General features: G+C 51.4%; 13 protein-coding genes across 13 annotated transcripts; 7 read left to right on the top strand and 6 right to left on the bottom strand.

The window, feature by feature from the left end:
- Positions 1-1448: 1448 nt before the first annotated feature.
- SNOG_08006 (hypothetical protein) lies at positions 1449-2953 on the bottom strand (the record flags this gene model as incomplete). Its single annotated transcript, XM_001798281.1, is given in 5 exon segments — positions 1449-2147; positions 2204-2266; positions 2286-2373; positions 2422-2734; positions 2875-2953. 5 exon segments carry the CDS (start codon positions 2951-2953, stop codon positions 1449-1451), a joined length of 1242 nt encoding a protein of 413 aa, XP_001798333.1.
- An 843-nt stretch (positions 2954-3796) lies between these two features.
- Positions 3797-4315, bottom strand: SNOG_08004 (hypothetical protein; the record flags this gene model as incomplete). The annotated part of the gene is made up of 1 exon (XM_001798280.1): positions 3797-4315. One exon carries the CDS (start codon positions 4313-4315, stop codon positions 3797-3799), a length of 519 nt encoding a protein of 172 aa, XP_001798332.1.
- Positions 4316-4699: 384 nt separating this feature from the next.
- SNOG_08003 (hypothetical protein) lies at positions 4700-5933 on the bottom strand (the record flags this gene model as incomplete). Its single annotated transcript, XM_001798279.1, has 2 exons — positions 4700-5384; positions 5434-5933. 2 exons carry the CDS (start codon positions 5931-5933, stop codon positions 4700-4702), a joined length of 1185 nt encoding a protein of 394 aa, XP_001798331.1.
- Positions 5934-7420: 1487 nt separating this feature from the next.
- On the bottom strand, positions 7421-8692 carry SNOG_08002 (hypothetical protein; the record flags this gene model as incomplete). The annotated part of the gene is made up of 2 exons (XM_001798278.1): positions 7421-8491; positions 8537-8692. 2 exons carry the CDS (start codon positions 8690-8692, stop codon positions 7421-7423), a joined length of 1227 nt encoding a protein of 408 aa, XP_001798330.1.
- Positions 8693-9230: 538 nt separating this feature from the next.
- On the top strand, positions 9231-10145 carry SNOG_08001 (hypothetical protein; the record flags this gene model as incomplete). Its single annotated transcript, XM_001798277.1, has 1 exon — positions 9231-10145. One exon carries the CDS (start codon positions 9231-9233, stop codon positions 10143-10145), a length of 915 nt encoding a protein of 304 aa, XP_001798329.1.
- A 505-nt stretch (positions 10146-10650) lies between these two features.
- On the top strand, positions 10651-11769 carry SNOG_08000 (hypothetical protein; the record flags this gene model as incomplete). The annotated part of the gene is made up of 2 exons (XM_001798276.1): positions 10651-10737; positions 10810-11769. The coding sequence occupies 2 exons, from the start codon at positions 10651-10653 to the stop codon at positions 11767-11769; spliced, it is 1047 nt and encodes a 348-aa protein (XP_001798328.1).
- Positions 11770-12680: 911 nt separating this feature from the next.
- On the top strand, positions 12681-13603 carry SNOG_07999 (hypothetical protein; the record flags this gene model as incomplete). The annotated part of the gene is made up of 3 exons (XM_001798275.1): positions 12681-12923; positions 12970-13136; positions 13183-13603. The coding sequence occupies 3 exons, from the start codon at positions 12681-12683 to the stop codon at positions 13601-13603; spliced, it is 831 nt and encodes a 276-aa protein (XP_001798327.1).
- Positions 13604-13762: 159 nt separating this feature from the next.
- Positions 13763-14443, top strand: SNOG_07998 (hypothetical protein; the record flags this gene model as incomplete). The annotated part of the gene is made up of 2 exons (XM_001798274.1): positions 13763-14194; positions 14273-14443. The coding sequence occupies 2 exons, from the start codon at positions 13763-13765 to the stop codon at positions 14441-14443; spliced, it is 603 nt and encodes a 200-aa protein (XP_001798326.1).
- Positions 14444-15010: 567 nt separating this feature from the next.
- SNOG_07997 (hypothetical protein) lies at positions 15011-15643 on the top strand (the record flags this gene model as incomplete). Its single annotated transcript, XM_001798273.1, has 1 exon — positions 15011-15643. One exon carries the CDS (start codon positions 15011-15013, stop codon positions 15641-15643), a length of 633 nt encoding a protein of 210 aa, XP_001798325.1.
- Positions 15644-16122: 479 nt separating this feature from the next.
- Positions 16123-16810, bottom strand: SNOG_07996 (hypothetical protein; the record flags this gene model as incomplete). The annotated part of the gene is made up of 2 exons (XM_001798272.1): positions 16123-16619; positions 16750-16810. The coding sequence occupies 2 exons, from the start codon at positions 16808-16810 to the stop codon at positions 16123-16125; spliced, it is 558 nt and encodes a 185-aa protein (XP_001798324.1).
- A 1293-nt stretch (positions 16811-18103) lies between these two features.
- Positions 18104-18628, bottom strand: SNOG_07995 (hypothetical protein; the record flags this gene model as incomplete). The annotated part of the gene is made up of 2 exons (XM_001798271.1): positions 18104-18481; positions 18512-18628. The coding sequence occupies 2 exons, from the start codon at positions 18626-18628 to the stop codon at positions 18104-18106; spliced, it is 495 nt and encodes a 164-aa protein (XP_001798323.1).
- Positions 18629-18905: 277 nt separating this feature from the next.
- On the top strand, positions 18906-19064 carry SNOG_07994 (hypothetical protein; the record flags this gene model as incomplete). The annotated part of the gene is made up of 2 exons (XM_001798270.1): positions 18906-18961; positions 18989-19064. 2 exons carry the CDS (start codon positions 18906-18908, stop codon positions 19062-19064), a joined length of 132 nt encoding a protein of 43 aa, XP_001798322.1.
- Positions 19065-19287: 223 nt separating this feature from the next.
- SNOG_07993 (hypothetical protein) lies at positions 19288-19478 on the top strand (the record flags this gene model as incomplete). The annotated part of the gene is made up of 2 exons (XM_001798269.1): positions 19288-19365; positions 19449-19478. The coding sequence occupies 2 exons, from the start codon at positions 19288-19290 to the stop codon at positions 19476-19478; spliced, it is 108 nt and encodes a 35-aa protein (XP_001798321.1).
- Between the last annotated feature and the right edge of the window lie 354 nt (positions 19479-19832).

The raw sequence follows: 19832 nt of genomic DNA, 5'->3' as shown, positions 1-19832 counted from the left end.
CGCTGCTTCTTTTCCTCCAAAAAACTTTTCACATAGCACCCCATGAGCACTGTGCAGAGACCTGAGCCACTCAAGCTCGAATACCCTTATTTTTGCTGCTTTCCATACATGTTTGATGTCCCAAAGAACCCGATCCTACATCTAGAGCTTGTGACACTTAGTTCCATGAACGAAGATCTCTACAATACATTAATCACGATTCACCAACTCCCGAGGTCTTTCCATCACCGTCCCCATCCAAAAATACGTGTATAGATGTGAATGTCCAAGCATGTCTTAAAAATTACAAAACATTCACGCATCACCAACATGTTTTTTTCATGTTGCTCCAAAATCTGCAAAATCCGCATTCATGTTGCCCGTTTATAAACATACTCTTCTACAATGTGCCCGCACTAGCCAAAAGTCCACGCATGATGAGTATGTCTTCTTCCGCTGATCCAAAAGTCTTCGAAATCTGAGGTCATGCCGGCCCTTTGTAGACATTTTTTTTCCGCAAAATGGGTCCGCATCTTATATGTACACGACTTTGCCCTCGTTCCTCAGAAAGACGGCCATCGCCAACCTATGTTTGCTGCCCCTTTGCCGACAAAATCTCATGCAGATGATTTCGATAAAAATGCACATTTAGAATTTTTAGATTTCGTGCTCCAGAATACTTCAAACCAACCTGGCACAAGCCAAACTGAAAATTAAGGTTATTCACATTAAGAGTCTTGTCCGGACATGTTATTCTCTCAACACCGAAAGACAAGACTTGGAAAACTTATGATTGCTTCCCCTTCCTGCTATCAAAGATATAAACTCCGCTCGTCCAGCCCGCTTTCTCACTCTTTATCAATCATACTCAGCACTTCTGAAACGCACCAAAAAAGACCTTTCTGCTTTCGCATGTGCTTTTCCAGCTGCTCCAAAACATACGCTACCATGTCATGTGCATCGGTCCGACGTACTCGTGATATTGGCACAGTGCCAGCAAAACATCCTGGATGGATTACGGAGACTAGGAGGCAGAAACAGACTCAGACACGTATCATGTGTTGTTCTCAACCTCCTTGCTTAATCAGTGTTTCCGTGGGGCACCAGTATCTATAACACTCGCCGTCCGGTTCCTGTGCTGGATTGCTGTAAACCGTAACATGTGACTTTCACTTTATCACTAAAACACTGTATTGTATTGTTAAACTTTTCATTATCAAACTAGACTAAGCTAAGAAAGCGCCTATCCACCGTTCCCTTTCCTTACTTCCATAACCCGTGGGAAGGACAGAGGAAGAAAGAACATCCTCCCAAAGGTCAAGAGGATATCATCGTGAGAGCCTAATATTACAGGATCGTGGAAATGATTCATTTTCCACCGAGAGAGGTTCGTATCGTGAAGATCGTATCGTGAAGTGTCAGGAAGCCGACGTCGCGACTTGACTTGATTGTCGAAAAGGGCGAGCCATTTACAACTCATCCTTGGCCTTCTTGGAGGCAGAGCTGGCAGAAGCGGCGGCCTCCTTGTAGCCCTTGTCGGCAGACTTGGAAGCGGCAGATGCGGCGCTTGAAGCGCTCTTAGCGGCAACAGAGGAAGCGCTGGCGAGTGACTTGGAGATCGAGGAAGACGAAGAGGATGCTGCTTTGCCGGCAGCTCCGGTCAAAGAGCTGGCGGATTTGGCAGCGAGCGAGGAAGCTGAGCTGGCAGACGAGGCAGCGCGGACGGAAGCAGAGCTGGCGCTAGATCCAGCAGCATCGGTAGCAGAAACGGCAGAAGCAGAGGCGAGGCCGATCTGGGCCTTGAGCCAGTTGGTGGCACCGGCAAAGCCGTTGGTGGCAGCGTTGTACTGGTTACCGGCCTGGGAGGTAGCAGCGCCGTAAGCAGACTCGACAGTAGCAGATGCGCTGTCACCGTAGAGACGGGCACGGTGCTTTCGGGCGAGAGCAAGGAGCTCGTTGCGCTTGGAGCCCTGGGGAACCTTGATACCGTTGCTGTCAGCCCACTGCTTGATCTGGCTGTCAGACCAGGAGTCTAAGAGAGCGTCGCTGAGGCTCTGCTGGGCGGCGGCGGCGGAGGAAGAGGCCTGAGCGTAAGTGCCCTGGGCGTTCTGGCTAGCAAGGCGGGACTGGCGGCGGATGCTGGCGATCAGAGAGTCGCGAGTGGAAGGCTGAGGCGCGGGGGTAACCACGGGCATCGAGCCAGGCCTTGAGGTCAGAGTCAGACCCAGGAGGAGTAGAGCCAGTCACCGGGGTAGGCAGCAGTCTCGCCAATCTTGTCAGCGGCGGCCTGGGTAGTTCTCGCGGACAGCCTTGATGAGAGAGTCACGCTGGCGAGGCTGGGGAACAGGAATGCCGTTCTTGTCGGCAAAAGCCTTGAGCTGAGAGTCGGACCAGCTGCGAGTTGTTAGTAGATGTTGCTAAGATGGATATGGTGATACATACGAGTCGAAGATCCACTCCTTGACGCTGCCATAGGCCTGGTTTGCAGAGTCCTCAGTCTCGGTCCAGTAGACCTTGACCTGCTCAGCGAGACTCTTAGCATCCTTCTCGGTACCCTTCTTCGCCTGCTGGCCCTTGGCGGTCAGGTAGTTGGACAATGACTGAGCATCCCAGCTGTTGTAGGGGGTGATGATCTTGTCGTTCCAGTTATCCTGCACCGTCTTCTGGAGGTTCTTACGGTCCGAAGGCGATGGGTGGGGAATGCCGTGGTCTGACAGCCAGCGCTCGAGCTCCGTCTCGTGCCACTTGTCGTAAACTGCTTCTTGAGATTAGCTGTGTGTCTTGGTATGAGTGGCTGACGTAGAGCTTCAAAGCTGATGTCACACGTGACATTGACAAAAAAAGAGCTCTACGCTGGAGAACAATGCTAATGGAGGGGGACTTCACTGTACGCACCCGTCTTGCCAAACCAGCTGTTAGCGGTGGCCTGCGCCGCGAGCGACACCACAAGGGTGGAAGCAAGGGTGAACCTCATATTGCCGTGTTATGCCTGGTGAATTGTCTATCTTAATATCGATAGATGAATTGAAGACGAGGATTGTGTGTTAGGGGAGGGCGGCAATGGTGTAAGGGTCGCAGATCTAGAGCGGAATGGAGCTTATAAGAGGGGAGGTGACGGGCGAGCAGAAAGTTGTCGTCTGGGTGACGTAGTTTGCGGGAGACAGACAAACAAGGTCAAGGCGCGCCTGCCTAGCGCTGCAGCCAATGGATTGCGATGACCAGCAGAAACCGCGTTCTGATTGTGGGCGAATTGTGGCCTCGCTGTCACAAGCCATGCAGCTCGCATCTGCTGTGGGCTTAGAGGAACCGCTACCAGCATTCTGGGCCTTCCACATCGCTTGCAGACATCTCTCATGAAGTCACCGTCGAAGAAGACACATTGCGAGGCGCGCCTCTGACCGCTCGTACGCTGTGCGATGTGCGGCGCGGGCATGGCATTTTGAAATTTCCCATCACGATGGCGATTTGCGGGGATTCGCCCCCTACGTCATCACACAAACAAACCCATGCACAAAAGTTCTGGAGCTCCACAATCACTGCATTCTTGTCACAGTGGTGTTCGGACCACGCGCAACATGTCAAAAGTGCCATTGCAGGTGTCGATCGAATTGAAGTGTTTGATTCTCATAGAGTTGGGACGCTGGCCTTGCGTCAGTGGAGCTGCATGCACAGCTAACAGTGCTTGACCTTTCCCCTAAGCCTCCATTCTCTGTGCATAACCTGTTGTACAAAGTAGCGAACTAGGTTTCACAAGCCTCACGGCTCGGAGTCGCGTCCTCCTTGACCTTGGAGGCGTGTTAGTAATGTATCCCATGGCTCATGCGTAGGTGGACTTACCAGCCCAGAACTTCTTCGGTACTTTGTCTTTGGTGTTGTCCTCCTTGCTAGCCTGTTGATGTATCTTCTCAGTCCTCTGCTCCATTTCCTCGTTGTGCCGCCTCACGTCCCCGCTCTGCTCCTCCTTTGGAGGCGCACGTTCGTTGAGGATTTTGGGTTGCGCACCTTGTTTGCTGGATTTGCTGCTACCGTCGTTGGATTGCGACTCGGATGCTGATGATGACTTCTGCTGCGAGCTGGAGCCAGACGAGCTGTCCTCGTTGGGCGAGGAAGAAGACTTGCCCTTGGCAACCTTTGGTGGAGGTGGTCCAGGGTGCTCGAGGTGCTCGCTCCGGTTCTTGCCCTGCTTCTCGGGGGTCTCACCAGCTGGGTTGCCTGCACCTGAACCGTAGTCCGAGGTTGCAAAGCGGACTTGCTGACGAGCCCGTGGAGCCGCGAAAAGGGCAGGGCGAACAGCCGCTGAGCGCATCAATGATGCTGATCGAGTAAGAAAGCTCATGCTGTGGAATGGGTGTGAATTGATATTGAAAGTAAAATTGCAAGGTGCTTGTATGAAGTTCCAGAGCTCCAACAACAGGCGTAGGTTGTCGTGCTTTGGAGCTACACTCGCGTGTCCCAAGCTCCTGGAAGTGACATCATCATCACAACAAAAGGAGATCTCCCCACGTCACTCCAGTTTCGCATCTGCAAGCCTTAGTGGATATCATGCAAGCTGACAAGTTGAGCGAATTATCATTTCTATCCAAAGTCCGGTAACAACACTAAAGTGGGTATCTCGCTAGTAATAACTATCCGAATCCAGTATATCCTATCCCTTCAAAATGCTTGCGTATGCTAAAAGAGTTGCGATGCAAGAACAAGAAAAACCAATCCCCATATATACTTAGTCAATACCAATCATGGTACCGTCGCATCTCCAGTCGTCGACTTCCACGCCAACTGGCGCAGTGTGAATAGCCTCGTCATCGATGGAAACGTGACTGAGCCAGGTGCCAACCCTGTTTTGACCGCGCTTAGAGCCATCGCGGGATAGTCCAGCCATTGCGGATGCGGTAGCAGTGGATGGACGAGTCGTTGGTGGCGGTGCTGGCTGTCGCTCGACGCGACGGCTGAAAAACGATGCTCGAGGAGCAGCGGAGCGGGGAATGGTGCGTGCTGCTACGTTTGCTGCTGGGCGCATCGTGTACGATTCGTTCATGTGATGCCCCCCTGCGTTGCCCACGGCATATACTTCGACAGGAGGATCTGCACGACGTGATTGCGATGCTAGCGGTGGGGGGTTAATGTGGAGATTTTGCATGTGTGACGAGAGTCTGCGTTCTGCTCGGTCCGGGTCTCGGTCTCGTCCGCTGCGTTGACGAGTCCTCGTGCTTGAGCGGCGTACTGGTGGTGGTGACGGTTGGTCTGGAAGTTCGATAACTTCGACCACGTCGTGCTGGTTCTGAGCGTAGGGGACGCGCATGTCATTGAGGCGGTCGTGGTCTTCGATATGCTGGTAGTTGAACCACGGGCAGTTGCAGGTCTTCCAGGGTGCTGCACAAACCATGCAAAATTGGGCGGTGCATCGACTATGTACTGTCAGTGGTTGTGTCATGGGACTTCAATGATCACGCTTACCATGTCATGTGGTTGCAGCCCTCCTTGAGCTCAACCACAGCCTTGCAGCTGTAGCACCTCTGCCAGCCTTGCTCCTTGGCCATTTGCACCAGACGGTTCGTCTCGTCGTCCTTGGGACATTCGCGCTTGGAATGGAACTTTTCATTACATAGGACGCACACCTTTGTTGAGCAACTGCCACAGCGAGCATATCTCCTTCCGTAAGTTCGATCCATGCGAATTCGCGATGGCTTGATCCATTGTCCGCATCCTTTGGTTGGGCAGTAGAGTCGATTTGCGGTGGTGTATTCTTGGTACTTCTTGTTCCACAGGATCTTGAATTTGTCGTCAAAAAGGCGGTCGGCATATTTGAGCGGAATATGCTCTGTTGTGCAGCATCGCGGCGGCATATGGGCTGGATCTTGTACGGAGAGTGTGAATTGGCGCTTGAGGCACGAATGGCACATGCGGTGTCCACATGCGAGCTTGACGGTCTTGTGTACGGGTAGCTCGTCGTTCATGCAAACGAGACAATCGACCCTTGAATAGTCAGCATCGAACCCGAATCGGGCCGGGAAATACGTACATAACAACCTCCTTGTGCACGGGGGTCGAAGGCAACCGGGGTGATTTGGCAAATAGGTTGGCAAAGAGGCCTCCAGTGCTGCGGCGCGCGACATCCCTTGTGGAATGTGATCTTGAGATTGGCGGTGGAGATGCGGGAATTTTGGTGGTATTTGTGCGTCGTACCGATTGCCTGGAAGCCAGTCCTCTGTTTGGCTCGCGCGCAGACATACTTCTGTGTACGGTCAGCACCTGCGGATTGATGAATTGACCAATTCTCCTACCTGCTTAACTTGGGAGCCTCGCCGCGGCGCAAGGAGGCAGTGCCGGAACCCGACAGCGGTGTGTAGGCCGTCCGATTTGAAGAACCTCCTGCTTCACTCCTCTTCCGCGTCGACGATCTGCGAATGGTTGTCTCTTCCACGGCGGCTCTAGATTTTGGCCGTCCATACACAAAGTCGGCGTCTCGGTCGTCTGCAGCCACTTCTCTCCTTTTCGACCTTCGGGTGCCTTCTCGTCGCAACTCTCGGGGCGCCTCCTTTACTCGCTCGCGCCTTCCTTCCTGTGCCATCCGATCCTGGGTGCGACGGCGCTCCGATGCTGACTGTGGCTGTGAGTAGTAGGACTCTCGCCGTGCCCTGAGCTCGTCAATATCCAGTTCGGCCTGCCGTCTTGCATCGTCAGCACGGCGGCGCTCTCTCCGTTCTCGTTTGGCGGCGGCGGCGGCTTCGTCTTCGGCTATCTCGCGGGATTTCCGGCGGCGATGTCTGCGTTCACGCTCGGCCTCTTCGTCGTCGTGGTATCGCGTGCCCCGTTCATCGCGATTTTTAGCCATGCCCGGGGGTGCAGGGCTAAATGGCCAGCGGAGCCAGCCTGGAGCCAGCCTGTAAGTCACAGGCACCGGCAGACTCTGATGCAGTCGTGCAGGCGGGTGCAGTGGAGGGGCGTGCTGTGCGGAGGAACCGGTGGGTGTGTGATGGCGAACAATGAGCGCCTGCAGCACAGGTCGAACTTGACCAGACGAAAGCTGACCACTCGCACGGGGCAAGCCGTCGGCGGTGAAGCACACGCAGAAGAACGGTGTGCCCGTTGATCAAAGTGCCTGCCAGCCCGTCCACAGGGGATCTCGCTTAGGCGGTTAGCGGTGGCAGGGATCCGCGTCAGGCGTCGATGGACTGGTGCCAGCTGTCTCAGCCGTGCGCAGATGATGTCGTGATGCTTCTGGAAAGCAAGCGGCTGTGGGATTGCGAGAGGATGCCGTGTCGCGCACTGGACGAACAGACGAAGCGGCCGACGATCGACTTGCAGTGCACTGCCGCTCAGGGCGCAAACTTTGGGCAGTGTTTGGCTGGGATGACTCGCCACAGAATTGCCATTGGTATATTGCAGCCCCTAAATATGCAGGTCGTGCGAGACGACAGCGCCCAAGTGCAGATTTTGATCCTCAGTCCTTCTCGAGTGTGATCTGTGTGGAAACCTCCCACTTCTGGCCTCCACTCCCGTAGTTACCGCCCAACCGGTTCCGCACCATACTGCCGATCCGATCGCGAAGACGACCAATTTCCTCCAAGTGTCGTACGCGCAGCTTGAGGTTGGCCTGGCAGAGTCCGTAGTGTACTTGCCAGAATTTGGCCTCTTCTACACTGCTGACTGCCGGGTCCGTCTCGATATCGTACATGACATCTGAGACGCCCGGGCCGGCGTAAGACATGAGGAGCATTTTGCCCAACGTCCAACCCTGGACCCAGCCCAATGCCACCATGCAAAATGCCACCGAAAAGGAGAGTGTGCGGTCTAACCACACGTACATCTGAATGCTCAGGAGTGGCAGGAGCAGTAGCAGCGCCGAACATGACAGAGTGAGGAAATGCGACGGGTTGCTGAGCACCGAGGGCAGGTTAGCAATGGCGCTCAGTCGCATAACCTTGCCAATGCGAGCGTGATTCTTCAGCAGGACTGCCGATACAAGCGTAGAGACAATGCCACTCAGGGCGGCAAGATCAATGCTGCCAGGAGACACTCGCTCGTGCGCGTCTGCGTGGTGCGCTTCGTGTCCGCCACTGTTCTCCAGCGCATGTGTCAGGCCATGCGAAATCAGATCGAGTCCCATAAACAGCAGTCCAACGGACATGCCCAGTCCTGCAATCACCTCCAGACGCTCAAATCCAAACGGATGCCGTATGCTAGACCGCTTCCAGACTTCGAAATTTGAACCAACGTCTACCGCGACGCAGAGAAACGCCCCGAGCGCATCGTAGAAGATGAGCCGGGACAGCACTGTGAGGGCCAAAGACTCGTGAGCGCCCCATTGCACAAGACCTGCAACTACCAGATGGCAGAAGCACCAGGCTAGGCGCAACTTCTGGTCTTTGGACATGGAGGATCGATACTCCTTGAAGGTCGGGATGGGTAGAGATGCGGGGAGCTGCAGTGGAGCGCGTGGAGCAGGTTCGAGGAAGATCTGGTGGGACACACTACTGTGCTTGTACTTGTGTCCGCGCCTGCGACCGATATCCTGCGATGATTAGAATCATTACGACCAGATCTACGGGTAACATACTGTTTGCTTGTTCGCTGCCTGTGGGCGCCCAGGCGCGTAGGCCACGGGCTGGAAGTTGAAAGGATTGCGAGAGCTCTCTGAACCGTCTACATCGTTCGTTCCACTTGTCATGCTCGCCGGAGTGTACGGGAAAGTTGCGCTTGCGGGCGTGTACATGGTGGGTGTCGCGCGCTGAGAAACAGAATCGCTGGGCCCCAGAGTTGCGAACTGCTTTGATGGGAACGTAGCCGACATGGGCGAAAGCGCGTTCACATCGTAGCCCAGCCCCCCAGGAGATAGTTCGCCATCGAGTCCTAGACCCACTGGCTGCGGCGCGTCTTGGTCAGGAGGCGGTGTTGGCGTGCGTGGAGGCCGCGGAAGGGGCATGTTCGAGGCCATGCTTGTACGGTAATGAGCGACTATAGAGAATGGCGATTAAGGGCAGCTCAACGCTATGCGATCATGATCGTGGGCGTGAACGCGGCGTGACCCCAGACGGCAGGTGGTGGGGAGATTGAGGGATGTCTTCCGTATGCGGCTGAATGCGGACCCCTGCAGCCGTTTTCTCCAATCAAGCCCGCATGCAAGGACCCGCCCTCCACGAGTGGCACCTGTCGCCATAAACACGACGCTGCCATTACAATCAACGCCCATCTCTTGATGCGAGACATGAAAGGCCTGGGCCGAGAGGTCTGAAAGTGGAGGTCAGTCGGTCATGGATCTAGACTACGCGCATTCCAGTGCAGCTGGCGTTGGTGGGCCATTTCAGGGCGCTGGAGACAAATTGGGTGAACAGACAAGGCGGCCGGATGGTTCGCCCGAGTCTTCAGATTCACGCTTGATGATGGATGACGATCCGGAAAGTGAGCATGTGGATGCTCCCGAGGAAAAGCCGTCTATTGCGTCTGCTGTGCATTGGAGAAAGAGAACAGGATCATTGCGGCAGGCAGCCATGGCGAAGATGCGAGAGCGGATTGTCGTCACACCACCCATGGCCACCGGCACGGCACCCTCAAAGGACGTGATGTCTCTAAGTTTTGGCGAAGATGCGTCGGATGAAAAGGGAAGGCGTTTACACAGTAAGCGTGCTCTGTCTTCGCCGGCCGGCAATCGCAACCCAGAGCAAAGCCTACGCTATGACCCGGGGTTTCTCGCTTCACCATCAAACAGCAATGCGGAAGGACCGTACGTTTCCACCACTGACGAGGATGATGTAACAGCTGCTCTCCACCCAACAGCCTCAAGCAGCAACTCTTCCTTCGACTATCCGGCCGCAGTTCCTGCAATGTCTCTCACCCGGCGTTCCCACCGCGCTGAGTCGCGCACTTTTCACACGGATGTTCCACCCCTCATGGACTCTGACCTCGAAGACGATGATTGGGACTACAGCGAGACAGAATGGTGGGGCTGGGTCATACTCGCAGCAACATGGATTGTATTTGTCGTCGTCATGGGCTCATGCTTCGGAGTGTGGAGTTGGGCGTGGGATGTGGGTGAAACACCATATGCACCACCCGATCTGGAAGACGATGACACTTTGCCTATAACGGGCTACTATCCAGCATTGATGGTATGTACAGCCGTTATGAGCTGGGTCTGGGTGGTGGTGGCATGGGTCGGAATGAAGTAAGTTGACATTGTGCACACATTCGGAGGACGTTACTAACTTCCAAGATACTTCCGACACGCCAAAGTGGTTGCAGACGACGGATAGCCATTGCGAACCTAACGGACATGTATCAACAAAAGCATGCATGAAATTTGCCGTTTCGGCACACCGACAGATTGCATCTATTCTCGGCCTCGCTAAATGCATGCGCGAAACGACCAATATGTTCCAAACACTAAGTATACCAACTCTTGTAAGCCACCACACAGCCTCGCCATTACATGTCTTACTCATATGCTCACAGGGCATCTCAGTTACCCCAAATCACGCTGCAGGTGGATTTGGAAAACTGTTACAGGACAAACGTACTTGAGTCTCTCGTGCCGTCCCTGCTCACAGCGATGTCTGCCTCGCTCCCAGCCGTGGGGCGCTCATTTCGCTGCATCTTCCATCCGCTCGGTTCACCCGCGTGCTAACTGCACAAACCCTCATTACCGGGCGAACGCACTTCTCGAAGCTTACCGAAATGGCTCAGAATTTTTCCGCTATGCTCCCGCTCCAACCTTTGTGGTATCCGTGCAGGGACATGACTTGTTGCTGCAATATAGATAAGGTAAGATGAGGCGCAATTTCCCGTGCCAGGCCTTTCGACATGACGTTCATGAATATAGACTGACAACCACAGTGTATGCATTGCAAGGAAATAATGATGGCTTTACGCAAGAATCCACAGAGATGTTGCCAGGAAATAATGATGCCACCAGTAGCTTCGACTAAATTCTTACCCATCACCATCGAGATCAAAGAAGCTACGGTCGTCAAGAAAAAGCGTCAGCTTCCACCTCAGCGCCGAACAAAGCGCTATGTTGCGGACGCACAGCGACATAAACGAAGGACCTCTCTCGCACAATTACCTCGGCCGACGAACGACAAACCCTTCCCATTCTTCAAGTTGCCGCGTGAGCTCAGAGATCAAGTCTATGCATCACTTGTAACTCGGACGGATTGCAGACGCTCCGTAATCTCAGCTGTATCTCTCCTTAGCGACAAGAAAGCCAAACGTGCTGCTCAGGCCAAACGTGAGCGGTTGAATCGGAGGCGCATTCTAGATGGAAAGTCGCCGGCCCGCACGCGAGACTCTGAATCAGAACCGATTGTCTATCTGAAGCTGCTGCAATCCTCTCGAAGGTTGTACGATGAAGCACAAGACTACCTCTACAGCAACAACTGGTTCGCCCTTACACTCGACAAACTTCCTTCCACGACGTTCGAGACGCCGTACGGATGGAACCTCTCCAGCATCACAAGACTGCAGATCGAGATCCAGCTCAAAGATGCAGCACATATGAACAGTTATGTTGACTGGACCGCATTCTTCTCATCCTTTACTTCTTTGCGGTTTCTACACGTCGCGCCCACCTTCCACCCGCGATACTACGATTGGGCTTATCCGGAACTGAGCAACTGGACGGCCGCGCACTACGTCCACAGGGCTTTCTTCCGCGAACTGCTGGCAGCGATACCGAGCCATGTCAACATCAATTTTGGAGACATCACCGATGGGAACACAGATTTACAGTTGCAGGGACAGGCTATTTGCCAGACGGTTGTCGCGAGCATGTACGCAGAGCTTGGCAGACGGTAACTGCATGTTATTGAGGCAAATGCGGCTGCGAGCAGGCATTGACAGTGCACATACCCTGCTCATAGACGGATCAGGCGTTATATTCATGCTTTCGGACGGCCCACACTTGAGACAAAATTACTATAGAGGTCTCATAATTCCTATTGTACTTGTACCTGTATACATACTTATGATATGACGGCTTCCTCGACGATAGACCAGTGCAATCATATCAAGATATAATCCGATATCATATTTGCAGATGAATGAAGTATGAAATTTGACACCGGCAGGCAAAGGAGCCGAGACAGCAGCGCACAACGTGGCAAAAATTTCGGCGAGTAACGAGGGTGCATCAACACAGGGGTAAAAAATAACATTCTCCCGCAGTCAATCAGGCATATCATGTCTGTGGATAGACTTGGAAAAAGCCAAAAAGAAAAAATATGTTTCAATCCTGCTAATGCAGGCACTCAGGATGTCCCCTTCGTGGATCGAACCTTTGGAAGTTGTTAGAACGTGGTTCTGGGCGAACTTGAACTGTGCAAGTACTTACACGATACCTCCAGATTTAGTGACTGAGACTTCAGTCTGGCGCTCTCCCAATTGAGCTAAGGAGACTGATCTCTGATCTTATTGGCTGATACTACAATTGTACATCTTATACACTACACGACCCAAGCCCGTAGGCCACAGTTGACACTTCCAAAGTCAGCCTGGTCATTTCGGCACTCAAATTCCCAATTGACCCCGCTGCTGTGCGTAAGGAATTGACAGTTGGCTACTTTGGGCTTAGTGTACCGAGGAGGCCCGCTCGCTCGCTCGCGTAGCGGACTTCCGAAGAGCTTCGAGCTACAAGCTCTCGTTGACATAATATTTCTTCCAGCTTTGGGTATATTGCAACACAGCCGAGTACAGTGATCTTCGCAAATATGCAGCCTTCACCTCTTGCCAACCCATTAGCTACCGTGTCCCAGCTCGAGACCTCGGGTTCGCTGCTTGACGGCATACCAGCCGATCTCGAGGACTCCGTTCGCTTTGCTGGCGCGAGACTTACACAAGCTGCTGGCATACTTCTTCGGCTACCACAGGAAGTTATCGCACAGGCGATTGTAGTGTTCATGAGGTTTTGGCTTGGCCCGGACGGTGGAAGTCTCGTCGAGTCTGGCGCAGAAGTACTTTCTCCCTCACTAAAGCTCACTCCATACTGACATGACACAGCAAGTCTCGGCATCCTCGCTCTACCTCACGACCAAACTCTCCGCATACCCAAAATCCCCTCGAAGCATCATCAATGTCTACGCCTACCTTGCGTCTTTCCCATCGACCTTCCTCGAGCCGAGCGAGTTGCAGGAACAGAAAGCAGAAGCATACTACGTCTCCGAAAGGCACATACGAACGTCGCCGCACTACTCTCTTCACCACGGAACAAAGAGTCCTGCGCACGCTCGGCTTCAACGTCCACGTCAATCTTCCATACACACTATGCATAACCTACCTCCAAGCTCTCGACGTCTTCACGCACCCACGGGCTCCAGAGCTCGCCAAACGCGCAAACGCATACCTCAACACCGCGCTGCTGAGTCCACAACTCTTGTTTCTGACTCATCAGCCGCCACAGCTGGCGACAGCGGCGATCTACCTCGCCGCGAGGGAAGTCGGCATCAAGTTGCCGGAAGTCGAGTGGTGGGAGGTGTTCGATACGGACAGAGAGGAGCTCGGATTCCTGTGTGTGGGCATGTTGAGTGTAGATGGATTCGCGAGACAAGAGAAGGAGAAGTGGGAGGGGAAGAGGGTGCCATTGAAGGTGGAGGATGTGCAGCAGGAGATGAAGAGGAGGGATGCTGAGGAATAGGACATCGATTCAAGAATACGACAGTAATCCTACTGGAAGGGAGGACACCAAACCCTGGTTTAAAATTGAGGCGTCCTCGATGTCGACTCACCAGCACTGTGCAGACCGGATCAAAGACCACCCGAAGCCCTTTCACGACCTATAGTGAGAATCCGCACAATGTCAGACCAGGCTACCTCTACACCGCAGAGCTTTCCCCAAGATTCCTCCGCTTGGCAGAAAACCTTTGTTGCACACAAACAGCCGTACCGTTACAATAGCTACGCCCCGGACCCAACAATGGAATACACATCCAGGTTCAACCGCATCAACCCAGAACGGTTCGCGTCAAAGATGCCTAGCCCATCTCACCGCCAAGCAACATATCGTAAGACACGCTTTGAATGTGACGAGCGAGGCAAGCGTCTGATCAAGCTTTCTCAACTCAATACGAAATCCGGACGAGATCTCGCAAGCTCATACCAAGCTTCACACATTGAGCCCGGCGCGCCCCCAAACTTTTCCCGTCCACGACCAAGTCTGCATCGGAAAACTTCGTACTGTAGCGAGAATAACCCTCCCAAGCCATATTACCAAGCTGACCTGGCCCCAGTAAGTAGGGAGGTACCGACACTGAAGTGCATGTATTGTGCGCGTACACCGTCTGATTTAGACGCTCTGCCGTCGCAGCGTGTTCGTTGCGAACCGTCACTTCTGTCAATTACTACGGATAGCACTGGAAGACATCAAATTGCGGTCAACCCTCGTCCGCGCCCTGCTGTGTCGCTGAAGCGGACACAGGCCGTTCGTCGGCCCAGCACCGTGCGTGTCTCCCGTAAGCCTGTAGCACTGCGTGCGTGAGACCTCTGACGGCAATATGCGGGACGTCTTGGATGATGCTGGTGCGAACAGGGCGGGCACTGCGCGGCGCTTTAGCTTTGAGTGCAAGCCGGAGAAACTTTCAATGGGCCCAAAGACTGTCCACGTTCCGGGAAATGGCGAGTATTTGCCTGTCAGTCTACCGCCGCGCCACCAGCCATGTCATACAGGTTATGTACGCGAACCGGCACAGACTTTTGATGAGATTCTATGGCGGATGATATATGCTGCTTAGGGGTGACGCAGCTTTCAATGTGTTAGTCATACCTCAAGATGGTCACAGTTCCTGGCACTCCCCAAATGTGTCGGTCATAGCTCAATAGTTACACCTCTTACAAGTCATGCTTTGATATCGGATTTTGAGTGTGCGATATATTCATACAATCAGACTCATGCACAATTAGACTCACGCAAGGAATGGTATAAGTTGACATCTTCCACACAGCTAGAATGCAGCACAAGGAATTAAACAGCCTTCATTTACGTTCATCACTAGAGCCCTCAATTCAAATCACGAGCCACCTTAATAAGCCGAACACTGAGAACGTTATGTCTAGCAGCGAAATACCGCAGGAGGATAATAGCTTCATATGGCTCGTTAATCGCCGTTCCGTCGACGATGGCGAAGGCAATGCTTTCGTAGACGGACCATTCTTAAACACCGATCACGATCACACTCTTATTTGTGCTGCACTACGGCGACACGGCATCTCAGCCGATGATTTTGGCAGCATCTTGCAGCGTCTGTTCGACCCCAGGAAGGCGCGGAAACCGCACAAAGAGTCCTACGGCGCGAGCTATAACATGGTCTCACTCAGACGTGAAACCAAGCAAGATGTAGCCAAAGCTATTCGAGCAACTGCCACTGGCGACGGGCTAGATCTGTATACAGTCAGAATCCCAGCGACGCAAGGCCCTGATGGTGAAGATTTGGCCGAAACCACTCTTGACTTTACTACAGAGAGCGTTTTACTGAGTGGCGGGAAGTACTTCAATCTTGGCTTGAACGCAAACCCGCCCAAGACTTTCCTGACCTTGGCTGAAGCCATTGAGCATGCTAGGGTGCAGTTGAAAAAAGGCATAAATTCTGAATACGACATAGCGTACGAGGGGTTTGAGAAGCCAATCTGCCGTGTTGCCGCCGGTGGAGTCGACTGGGAACCTCTCTGCAACAGGGCCTAGCGGCCAGGGCCAGGCTAAAATTGCTTTCTTGGTGCTTGATGGGACAGGAGTGCTGGTCGGGCAGATACAGTCGCTTGGTGTGTTTCTCAATAGGGTAGTCACTATTACAAAAGTGAGAGTGGAGCGAGATAAGAGGGAGGATGTATATGATTTGTATGTTTAGTTAGGTAAAGATTTCATAGAGCTATCTGAATTACATCTTCCTTAGCAGCTATAGCAACTGACTGGCACAAACGCCCCACTCCAACGCTTCTCTAATACCATAGCCGGCTTCACTGGGCCGGGCGTTCATGCCTTTTAAAGCGATGAAGTGATCTGACTGTATTTTCGATACTTCCTAGCATTCAGAGAGCCATAAAATATTTTGCCCATGATGTCTTGTATTTGTATGACAAAGAGATATGTTCTGTGATTCAATTGACTTCATCTAGTATACATATATGGAACCATCCAAACAAGCTGAATTAGACGATAAATCGCTAGGTGTCTACTATAGGCAGAATCGACTTCACTATAGATACCAGGTGAACACCTCCTTGAAACTTGTCTTTGATTATTCCATGCGTCATTCCTTGTTCAGCCTCAGACTCATATTCCCGAGAAACCCATTTCAACCCATCCTCCTTTGTCTCCATCTCCATCACCTGCTTCAGTACGTTCCTTGCATGAGCAATAGCGTCGTATTTTCGGAGAAAGCTAGCGGGGCGTCTGGATATGTTGCCCATGTTGAAATTCGCTCTCCCAGGTTTGACAAAAGAATCGACAGTATCTTCGTCTGGAAATTTGCACGCGTGTTCCGTACCATAGACTTCTGTCTCCGGCTGGAACACTGTCCAAATCTCAAGAGGCTGTTGAGTAGTCGCTGACGCAGCAGCCTTTGCGACCTCTTCATTGAATTCTCGTCGCATAATGATCATTTTTCGGATATTGGCCTTCGAGGATAAAGGTACTGTACGATCGCGCGTGCTTTTGTATACTGTGTCAAGTATAGTCTCTTGATGTTGGCTAGCGATTTCGTGGCGATCGAGTATCTTTCTTAGTGGAGCCATTTTATCATTATCGTTGGTGTTGACAAATGGTCCTTCCACAGTCACAATTGAACCCACGCGAATTGATAACCATGAAAGATGGTAGCTTTGAAGGGCGAGCATTCGACAGCTGAGACATTTTTGTATTTAATGTTATACTAAATCTGGAAAAGTGATTAGATTGCGGGTTAACAAACTCCACTTGTCCAAGACGAGGCTTTTATACTTGCAAATATGACTGTTTTGCTTTGTGACACAGTCTAGCATTTCTGGCGATACGTTTCAGACTACACGGACTCATCAGCGGGAGTTGGTCATGTTCTTGTGTTCTGCGCTATGACATAACTATTCTCCCTGTGTCATACGAAGTAGAGATAGAACACGTCGCTTCGTCACTCTTGAGCTCCGAACGCGCGCTTGATACTTCTTTCCTATCAGCTAGCTGTCTTGTGAGATCTTGCAGTGAACGATGTCATTCCGGAAAATTCCCACTTAATCTTACTGCTTTGCAAGTCTGATAGTTCGTGCATATTACACAGCGACTCACACGTGTGTCAAAGCATGACTAAGTATAGCACCCGGCACTAGAAACTACAGCCTATAATTCAGTATTCGAAGATCTTGATTGGGTACTCCGGACTTTCCCGTTTAGAGACGTGGAGCATGTTAAACTCCAACTTTCCAAAGGAACATACCTAGGTAGCAAGCACGAACCAGACACCTCCTTTCGGGCCTGGGTGAGGTGTAAAAGCCAAGGATAGTATACGGAAAAAAATCAACACATCGGTTGCCTTTTCTGACAAGTCGGTATATCTCGCATCCCCCATGCCGGTGGCTTGCAACCAGATAATCAGGCACGTGCGTCGAGCTCCATTGATTGAAGCAAGGGAGCTTTACATCCGGTCCCACAACCGCTATAGGCCTGGGAGCCTTCAAACTAGATGCTGCCACGGTATCGGATCTCAGAATCTGGTTTATATTCTATGTACTAGATTAAAGCTGATCAGATGGCTGAAAAGACTACATTTGACAAGATAAAACATTGTGGGTCCGCAATTTGCGCCGATGGCGTTGATGAATTAGCACGCGCAACTTGTACGTACCGATCTTAAGTACGACTCACTGATGCAACTTACCGGTGCGTACGTTCCTCTATGTTGGCATGGTCACTGTAAGACTCCTCGTGGCGACGAATGCTTGGATCACCTCCTGAAACTTCGACTACAGGCTATGAAATAGACGAACATAAGGTTACAATGCGCGGGAATTTGTACAAAAACCACGGGGGTAAGATACAGCAATAGCCTGCACCTTTCCAAAGAATTGCTCGCTATGTCTGTTCAGAACACTCTGCGTACTAGACGGCTGGACCTCCCACTTCTATTTTGAAGAAATCATAGAATTTTATGACATGGTTTGTTTCTTACGTGTTCTATTTAGAATCTATTTTCCTCATTGCCACCACATGCTTTGCAGCACGAATTAGAGGGTCTTGAGGACCAACCACCACTGCATACGACAGATTTTGTTCAGTATCAGGCCAAATTTCCGTATCGAATTCTACATCGGTGTTCTTCTTCAGCTCGGCCTTCTTCTCATTCAGCACAGACTGCACATGGTCCCAAGCTTCTTTATCGCTAGCAAATGACGAGATAGGCGTTTTGAAAGAGCCTAAATTGAAATTGCTCTCGCCAGATGTGACGGCCGATTTGATGGTATTCCACGAGTCTGGTTCATCCATATCAATCTCTCCAGCGGGTAGTTTTGGCTGGTACACGATCCATATTTCAATGGGCTTTCCTCCAGTCTCCTGGAAACGGTCGTTATACTCTAATCTTACTGTGACCGTGTGCACATTTCCAGTGGACGACGACGGATAGGCGAAGGTTTGGCCCTCCGACATCCCGTTCCTTTCATTTTTTGGATATATGAAGTCTATGATGAATTTTCCATACATGGCCTCGATCTTTTCCTCCTTTAAGATACATGTAAGGTGCTCAATATCTTGGTTAGTTCCGGTGTTAAAAAAAGGGCCCCCGATCTTGGCTTCTGACACGGGTGAGCTGTGGTAGTATAGCCATGCAATTTGATGGCGTGCTGAATAAGTGGCAGATGTCATTGAGATGTTTGAACTTTGTATGCTTGGGTGTATCTGTATTGTGTAATGTGGTGATCGTTCTCTTTGTGTTTGGAGCTTACAATACAAATCTCAGTCGAAGCTTATATACTGAAAAATGACTCTCAAAAAGATGACTACAAACATCGGTTCAGTCACTGTTTGTAGGACTTGGTAAAGCAAAAGCTGATAGACTGATAGTCATCGGTATGAGCAATGCAACTCTGACGCTTCATCTTTTGAGTCGATTATGAACAATGATAAAAAGTCTTCATGAGAGTAATAAACTCTGAGCCTAAGCTGAGATATGACTATGGCGTTGCGACTCACACTTTTGCGTCTGACCATAGCTAAATCTGGCACTAGTCACTCTTACTGACACGTGAGAAAGCTAGTATAAATCAAGGCCCATCAAATAATCTTCAGGATTCGCAACCGCCATACTCCATTATCCATATCCCGAAAACTCAATTAATATCTGAATCAAATTTCGTTTCAGCATGGCCAGTGCGGACCAACTCACTGAGGATACCGTTCTTTGGATTGAAACCAAGATGGCTACGGAAGACGCTTCATACGTTAGTGGCCCTTTTGGAATCACGAAAGATGGCCTGTCTCGTATCCACGGTGTACTTATTACCCGTGGGCTAGAGATAGCTAGCTGCGACAAGATACTTCAAGCATTCTCTGACGCAAAATTGACACCAGTGAGCATTAAATTCACTCAGGATGGTGTGGAGTTCGACGTTTCATGTAGATCCAGAAAAGAAGAACATATGTAAAGATAGATAGGCAATGTGACTGAGATTACTACCTGTATCAAGCATGGATTCGTAAGACACATAGGCAATGAAACTTACGCAAAAGGTATACCTACAAAAGAAAAGGTGTGAATGACTGTAATGCAGCATTGAAAAGTTCATATACATATCTATACAATCGTCACATCTGTAGAACAAAATTGCCTTCTAAAAGGACATGATTCGTTCGACTCATGGCTGAGTCTGGTACCAGTCATAGGTACAAGCACTCATACAAATGCTAG

This window comes from Parastagonospora nodorum, assembly GCF_000146915.1.
Source record: "Parastagonospora nodorum SN15 chromosome Unknown scaffold_12, whole genome shotgun sequence".
Lineage (NCBI taxonomy): Eukaryota > Fungi > Ascomycota > Dothideomycetes > Pleosporales > Phaeosphaeriaceae > Parastagonospora > Parastagonospora nodorum.
This window is presented reverse-complemented; position numbering and strand designations above follow the sequence as displayed.